This window comes from Erpetoichthys calabaricus, chromosome 12 (assembly GCF_900747795.2).
Source record: "Erpetoichthys calabaricus chromosome 12, fErpCal1.3, whole genome shotgun sequence".
Taxonomy (NCBI): domain Eukaryota; kingdom Metazoa; phylum Chordata; class Cladistia; order Polypteriformes; family Polypteridae; genus Erpetoichthys; species Erpetoichthys calabaricus.
In genome coordinates, this window is record NC_041405.2 from 38918494 (window position 1) to 38926751 (window position 8258).

Genomic DNA, 8258 nt, shown 5'->3' on the forward strand with positions numbered 1-8258 from the left:
AATATAAACTCTCCCACTCTGTTAAAAACGTCCTGTGTTCATCTTCTTATTTTTGTTTTGCTGTGCATTTTTTCCCTGCCATTTTGAGAGCGAACTTGACACAAATTGTTTACTTAAATGATCTTGCCCCTACTAGGAAACTTTGCGGTATTTTCATCTCATGCACATGCGCATTTGACGAATATACCATATTGAACTCAAGCAAAGCGAACACGAACATTAAAAAAAAAACACAAACTTCAATATGATCGTAAGAGCCGCATGAAACCAGGCAAAGAGCCGCATGCGGCTCGGGAGCCACAGGTTGGCCACTCCTTGTTACAATATGTTATATACGGTCAGCAGGATGTGACAGACCATATGTGGTTGAATTGTAATTTGAGTGTGTGACATCATCGGGATGCGCGAGAAAAAATAAAAAGAGGAAGTAAGCACAAGAAAAGACCTGTGTCTCGGAGACTCTTTGTATTAAGAGGGATAACTGATTACCGGAGTGAACTAAGCTTAAAACATGGTGGCAGCGGTAAAGTACCAATAAGAAAAGTGAAAGACTGAGGTAAATTGCTTCGGAAGAAGAGAAAAAAAAAAAATAAAAAATAAAAAAAGCGATTAAGGGAAACGCGCGCCGAGCATGGAGGGTGCTTTCGGATTGAAGCCTCCAGCGAATTTTGACTGGAATGCAATGAACATACCAAAAGCTTGGAAAGCATGGGAAGAGGAGTTTTCCCTGTACATTGATTTATCGCTTACAGATGCGGATGACAAGACGAAGGTAAAAGTTTTTCAATATCTAATCGGAGAAACCGGGAGGGAACTGAGTAAGACGCTAGACGCTGCCCGCCCGGCTGCTGGTGAACTGACGTTGGAATGGCTGTTAACTGCGTTTAGAAACCACTGCAATCCGGCACCGAAGGAAACAGTAGAAAGGTACAAATTTTTCTCCAGAAATCAGAACTCAGGCGAAATGATTGACAAGTATATTACTGATTTGAAAGTGCTGGCGGACACGTGCAATTTTGGTTCGGCTAAAGATTCACTGATTAGAGACCGAATTGTGTGCGGCATACTGAACTCACAAGTGAGAGAACGTCTATTAAGAGAGTCAGACCTGATGCTTGAGAAATGCGTAAGGATTTGTAGAGCATCAGAACTGTCAAAAGAGAATGTGATGACCATCGAGGGACAGAAAGTTGAAGAAGTGCACACAGTACAGAGACTCTAACGAGTTCAGGGTGCCAAACAAACACTAACATCTAAGTGTAAATTCTGTGGAAAACAGCATGAGTGGAAAAAACTGAGTTGTCCAGCTTATGGAAAGCAATGCAGAAAATGTGGCAAACAGAACCATTTTGCTGCCACATGCAAAACAAAAGAGATTAAGAGAAAAGAAATACACAGTGTAGCAGAAATAGAAGAGGAACCGTTTCAGGAAATCCTAAGCCTTAGTTCGCAAATGAGGGAGGACAAACAGGACAAACAACTGTTTGCAACCATGTTGATAGGAGAAAGACTAGTAAAATTTCAACTAGATTGCGGAGCCAGTTGTAACGTAATCCCCGTTCAGCTGCTAAACCTTGACACAGTGATGGAAAAGACTGAACAGATTCTGGTCATGTATAATAAGAGCACCCTGAAACCAGTCGGAAAATGCAGAATAAAAATAAGAAACCCGAGAAACAGAAAACTGTACCGGCTGGAGTTTATTGTAGTGGAGGAAACCTCATCAATGCTCCTGCTGGGAAACAAGGCCGTGCAAGCAAGGGATCTGGTAAGAATACAGCACGAAAATATTATGGCAATTGATGATATTGTTACCACAGAAAGACACAGAGAAAAGGAACCATGGGACAAGAGCGACATGCATAGGGAGTATGCTGATGTATTTGAGGGGGATGGATGTTTGGAAGGAGAATATAACCTAGAGGTGGATCCTGCAGTGAAATCAGTGAGGCTTCCAAAGCGAAGAGTTCCTGTGGCACTAATGAAGCTTCTAGAAGATGAGCTGGGAAGTCTTGTAGAGAGAGGCATTATAGCTCAGGTGGAAAAGAGCACGGATTGGATTAGCAGCATGGTGGTGGTGAAGAAAGCATCTGGAAAACTCAGAATTTGTATTGACCCAAGACCACTAAACAAAGCTCTGAGACGTCAACATTTTCCCTTGCCCACCATAGACGATGTTCTCCCCAATCTGACCAAAGCGAGAGTTTTTACAGTGTGTGACGTGAAGGACGGGTTCTGGCACATAAGGCTTTCAGAAGAGTCAAGCTACCTCACTACCTTCGCAACACCATGTGGCAGGTATAGATGGATTAGAATGCCCATGGGAATCAGCCCGGCTCCAGAAGTGTTCCAGCACAGGTTGACTCAGGCATTGGAGGGGCTTCCAGGAATTTGGATAATAGCAGATGACATCCTTGTCTGTGGGGAAGGCGACAACAATGAGGCAGCTGAGATAGACCATGATATAAAACTAAGACTACTTCTGGACCGTTGTAGAGACAGAAACATCAAACTAAACTTTAACAAACTCAAGCTAAGACAGAAAGAGGTGCCATACATTGGACACAGACTGACTTCCGAAGGACTAAAGATTGATCCAGAGAAGGTAAGAGCCATATTGGAGATGCCCAGGCCATCAGATGTGAAGGGACTTCAGAGACTATTAGGTATGGTGAACTATTTGTCCAAATTTTGTGCACACTTATCAGACACCTGTGACACATTGAGGCAACTGACACACAAGGACGTGATTTGGGAGCGGACTGAGGTACAGGAAGACGCATTCAACAAATTGAAACAAACGATTGCCTCAGCACCTGTTTTGAAGTACTACAATCCAGAAGATGACCTCGTTCTTCAATGTGACTCCTCTGAGACAGGCCTGGGTGCAGCACTTTTGCAGGCAGGACAACCAGTCGCTTATAGCAGCAGAGCCCTTTCAGCCACAGAAAAAGGATATGCACAAATTGAAAAAGAATGCCTAGCAATTCTTTTTGGAATGGAGAAATTTCACCAGTACACCTATGGCAGGAAAGTAGAAGTACATTCAGACCACAAACCCTTGGAAACCATCATAAGAAAGCCATTGCTTAATGCACCCAAGAGATTACAGAGAATGCTTTTGAGACTGCAACGATATGACATTAATGTTGTCTATGTGCCAGGTCGACTGATGCACCTAGCGGATACTCTCAGCAGAGCGTACCTACAAGAGTGTGCTGCAGAAGGATCAGTGGAGACAGAAATTGAGACAATCAACATGTTGCAGTACCTACCCATATCAGAGGGGATTCTACAAAAGATACAGAGAGAAACTGCTAAGGATGAGACATTTCAGATGTTGCAGCAAGTGATAGCTCAGGGATGGCCAGAGGAGAAAACTCAGGTGAAAGAAGAGGTAAGACAATTCTTTTCGATAAGAGAAGAGCTTAGTGAACAAGAAGGAGTGATTTTTAGAGGAGAGAGAGCTCTAATACCAGTAAAGCTGAGAACAGAGATCATGGAGAGAATTCATGCGTCACATCTAGGTATGGAAAGCTGTTTACGAAGAGCAAGAGACTGTGTATATTGGCCTGGGATGAGTGCTGCTATTAGAGAATACATAGGGAAGTGTGCTGTTTGCAGAACTGTGGATATGCGACAGCAGAAAGAGACAATGTACGCACATGACATTCCGAGAAGACCATGGGCAAAAGTCGGGACAGACTTATTTTCATGCAACAACAGAGCATATCTCATCACAGTTGATTATTTCTCCAACTTTTGGGAAATTGATTATCTCCCAGATACCAGCTCAAGCACAGTGATACACAAGCTGAAGGCCCATTTTACACGACACGGGATCCCAGATACAGTAATCTCTGATAACGGGCCACAATACAGCTCTCAGGAATTCAAACAGTTTCGCATAGCTTGGGAATTCAGGCATGTGACATCGTCTCCTGCATATCCGCAAAGCAATGGCAAAGCCGAGTCGGCGGTTAAGACGGCCAAACAGCTCATGGGAAAAGCTACGAGAGCGAAAGCGGATCCATACCTGGCTATACTAGAGCACAGGAATACTCCATCCCAGGGATTCAATACCAGTCCTGCTCAAAGACTCATGAGCAGAAGAACTAAGACATTACTGCTGACACGGGACAGCCTTCTGCAGCCAGGTGTTGTGAAACACAGAGCATGCGGTAGAACTCAACCAACGCAAACAAGCCTTCTACTACGACAGAGGGGCGAAAGATCTTAGACCTCTGAAGGAGGGTGAACAAGTAAGCGTTCAGTTGGACATGAAGCGTAGAGCACATTGGACACCAGCAAAGGTAGAAAGAATGACCAATAACCGATCATATACTGTCAAGTTGGAAAATGGAACTGTTGTACGGAGAAATCGGAAACATCTCAGGACTGTGCCGGGAGGACCACAGAGAGCAGACACACGGAACACAACTGTCAAGCAGGAGCAAACTAATCATCCAAATGACGGACATTCAAAGGCAGTACCAGAATCATGCATAACTCGCACAAACCATTCAGACACCAGCAACAGCGTTGTGATAATTAGAAGTGGCAGAATAGTTAAGAGACCAACACACTTGAGAGATTTTGTTTAAATATGTTTGACTGATCTTAAGACACTAAAGTATAATTTTGAGTATGCACTGTTATGTTGTGATGCACAAGTTGCAATGTTATGTTGTTTCTAGTATGCAATATAAAAAAAAAAAAAAAAAAAAAGGAAAGATGTTACAATACGTTATATACGGTCAGCAGGATGTGACAGACCATATATGGTTGAATTGTAATTTGAGTGTGTGACATCATCGGGATGCGTGAGAAAAAATAAAAAGAGGAAGTAAGCACAAGAAAAGACCTGTGTCTCGGAGACTCTTTGTATTAAGAGGGATAACTGATTACCGGAGTGAACTAAGCTTAAAACACTCCTGACCTACAGACGTACACTCCCTCTCGCTCACTCTGATCCTCATCTGCAGCTCTACTTTCTGTACCGCACATCAAACTCTGTTCTATGGGAGCTCGAGCATCTCTCATAGTGCTCCTCATCTCTGGAATTCTCTTCCTTCTCATATTCATCAGCTCGATTCAATATCACATTTTAAAACTGTCTTCAAAATTTATCTTTTCAAACTGGCATACCAATTGTGAATTTTGCGCTGTTACTGCCAGTTATCTTTGTTTGTCTTTCTTTTAACAGTGAAACGATACACTCAATGACAAAAATAAACAATTTTATTGTATACAAATTGGCTTAATAATTTCTGCAAACATTTCACTCATTCCTCTCTCAATCTCTCTCTCTCACACATACACACACACACACACACGCAATGTGGTTACTTAAATATATACAGGATAGGATCTAAAATCCATGAAACATAACTGTCTTACATAGCTTTTTCTGTGTTGACACCCTGTAATTTGAGAGTATTCAGTCTGGCAATGTGGTGCAGCCTTAGTTTGTGGAAGACAGACACAACTAAAGACATGAGCAGAAAATGATGGTTGTCAATTTCAAACTGTGTTTCCTCAATGTACTCCTTGAGAAAAAAGCACATCATCTGAACCAATCTCAGCCCGAACAAACTGATTGATCAAAGATACACTGACAGCTTGCCCTAATGTCGACTGTCGGATAACACGCTCAGCTACTTTGACCACCTTGACTGTACCCTCAGAAGGAATCATCAAACCTCCTTTGTTTTTTTAATGTGAGCAAGTGGTAGCTTTGATCATGTGATGTCAATACAGCATCTGTTACCAAACTAGCACGGCACACATCACAGGACAGCTTTCTCAAAATCCCGTCTAAGGGCTACCTCCCACTACTTCTTGAGGTAGATTTCTTTGGGAATCTTTCAAAGTTTGAGAAATGTTAACAGCTAACAACAATCTACATAGTTAGTGACTAAATACATTTAGCCAAAATGTTGTTTGGAGGCTCACTTGAGTACATAAATGCATAGCTTTGCTAGCTTTGCCTGTCAAAGCTAAAGTTAAGGTTATAAAACGGGATTTCCTAATGGCCAAATATAACCAAAACAATTGTTCAGCTTTACCTATGAAATGTAATCCCCGTGATCTGGTTTGGATCGTACAGCGGTTTGTACAATCCCAAGCAGCATATGCGTGAGGCATTTTTATCATTACTTCACTCCACAGCAGTGCCACTCGCAATATGGCGGCGACGTTGACGTACGATGCTGCTGGTCATGAGGCGTGTAGTAATTCTATGTCTACGTTTGACACTATCCTCTCTAGTGACACCTCCTGGGCATTTTCATTAATGTTACACAAACTAATGATCAGCTTGAATGACGCCTGTTAAAACGGTATTGCTTTTACTTTTTCTCTGCTACAGACTGGCAACGAAAAGAAGGGTTCGTCAGCGGCTTCCAGTGTCTGATGTCTATATATATATATATATATATATATATATATATAAAACGCCAACAGGCAGAATGTACTATACAATAGTAAGAGTGAAACAAAATAACACGCCTCTTGGAGCCCGGATCTTTCAATGAATATTCACTTTTGCACTATTATTATTACATCATTATTATTGCTCTTGTTATTAGTATTATTATTAACCCTCATCTTTTCTTGAGATCACATTTAATAGCCCAACGTTTGAGGTTTCACGGCCCTAATGTAATTAAAAAAAAAAAAAACATAAATTGAAAACGAGCCTTGTTATTTATCCTTAAATGTTTTTCTTTGTTCTGACTTAATTAAAACGGAGTAGACGGAAAATAAAGGTACTTTGCCATAATATAGGTAAGCACATTTGAAAAAGAAAAGATAAAATCCTTAAATAAACAGATGTTATTATTCAATCAATTATTCAGATATTTCATTTATTAATACTTTACAATATTTTGTAGAGCATAGACGTACCGAATTCGCTACGAAGAAAAGACGCCGTCACAGCTGATTGTGGCTCAACTGACTAAGATGGTTGTTTTTCAAATTCTGCGCGTATTGCAAACCCGAGTTCGATCAGAATTAAAGACCCATCAAAATTCACAATAAAAAAGCGACCGGGAGTGAAATCTTTATAACCGATTGGAACTAAATAATTTTGAGAGATACTATGGAAGGATCGCATAAGAGATCTGTTCGAGAATCATCCCCACTTAGAATCTCCATCAAAATGCGATGACTAATTGCGGAAGGCAGCTCGCAAATTTACATTAATCCATGTTCTAATCAACGGCGTAGCAAGGTTCACAGGGGCCCGGGTGCAATCATCATTGAATGGGCCCCCAAACCTGCGCGCTTCGTGCGCTCGCGCTCCGGAGGGGGGGCTCTCGCTGCTGAAATGCTTGAAGACAAGATAGATTGAGAAGGAAACCATTAAAAACGATGTTCGGAGAAAAATATAGTTTTGTTTTGTAAACCGTAAAAACAGACGTGTGTTGGCGACTTGGCGTGATTGCCTAATAGTGTATATACACTGTACTCGTCTGTTGTCTCAGCCGGTACTATAGAACAATAAAAATAAAGGATTATCTATGTTTACATATCAAAATCACGACGGATAAAACTTTCAATACGGAATATAACGAGCATTTCAGCGTTCCGTTCAATATTCGTCAGGGGCTCAGGCCTCACGGCAACGGCAAACGGGACAGACAGGGGCGCCGAAATACGAAATTGTCCCAATCCCATACAATACGGAAGTACGGAACGTCTATAATTATGTAAAAATCAGACAATTTTAATCTCTCATCTCTTTATATTTCGTCAATAAAAATTGTTATACAAACTTACATACACTGAATACCATTGTTATGATTATTATGATATCATAAATTAAGTACATGTAATACTAATACGTGACTGATAACCTGACAAGTGAGTTACCTGACACTGCACTGTCTGCACACATCAGAATTTTTGTTTTCTTGCTTTTTTTCTTGCAAATTCTGCTACAAGCTCATTGGTGTCCAATTTCATGGCTCGTCGACTTTCAATCGATAGCACAGCGAATGCAGAAAGTCTCATCTGTGTCATTGTACTCCGCAAATAATTCTGTATAATCTTCAATTTTGAAAATGTGCGCTCTGCTGAACATACAGTGATTGGCAATGTCAGAAACAAGATCAGAACTGTGACTATGTTTGGAAAACTTGATGATGATAAGTAATTTTCCACAGTCAAAAAATCAGCCAAATCACGGACACTTTTCATTCGACATAAATCTTGTTTGAACGCGTTTTTGAAGGACAATAGTGCAATAGTCT

The 8258-nt window shown here is 41.1% G+C and overlaps 1 protein-coding gene across 1 annotated transcript; it reads left to right on the plus strand.

Moving 5' to 3' along the window:
• The first annotated feature begins 1453 nt into the window (after positions 1 to 1453).
• Positions 1454 to 4240, plus strand: LOC114663067 (uncharacterized protein K02A2.6-like). The gene has a single exon (XM_028816836.1). The coding sequence runs from the start codon at positions 1454 to 1456 to the stop codon at positions 4238 to 4240; it is 2787 nt and encodes a 928-aa protein (XP_028672669.1).
• Positions 4241 to 8258: the final 4018 nt, after the last annotated feature.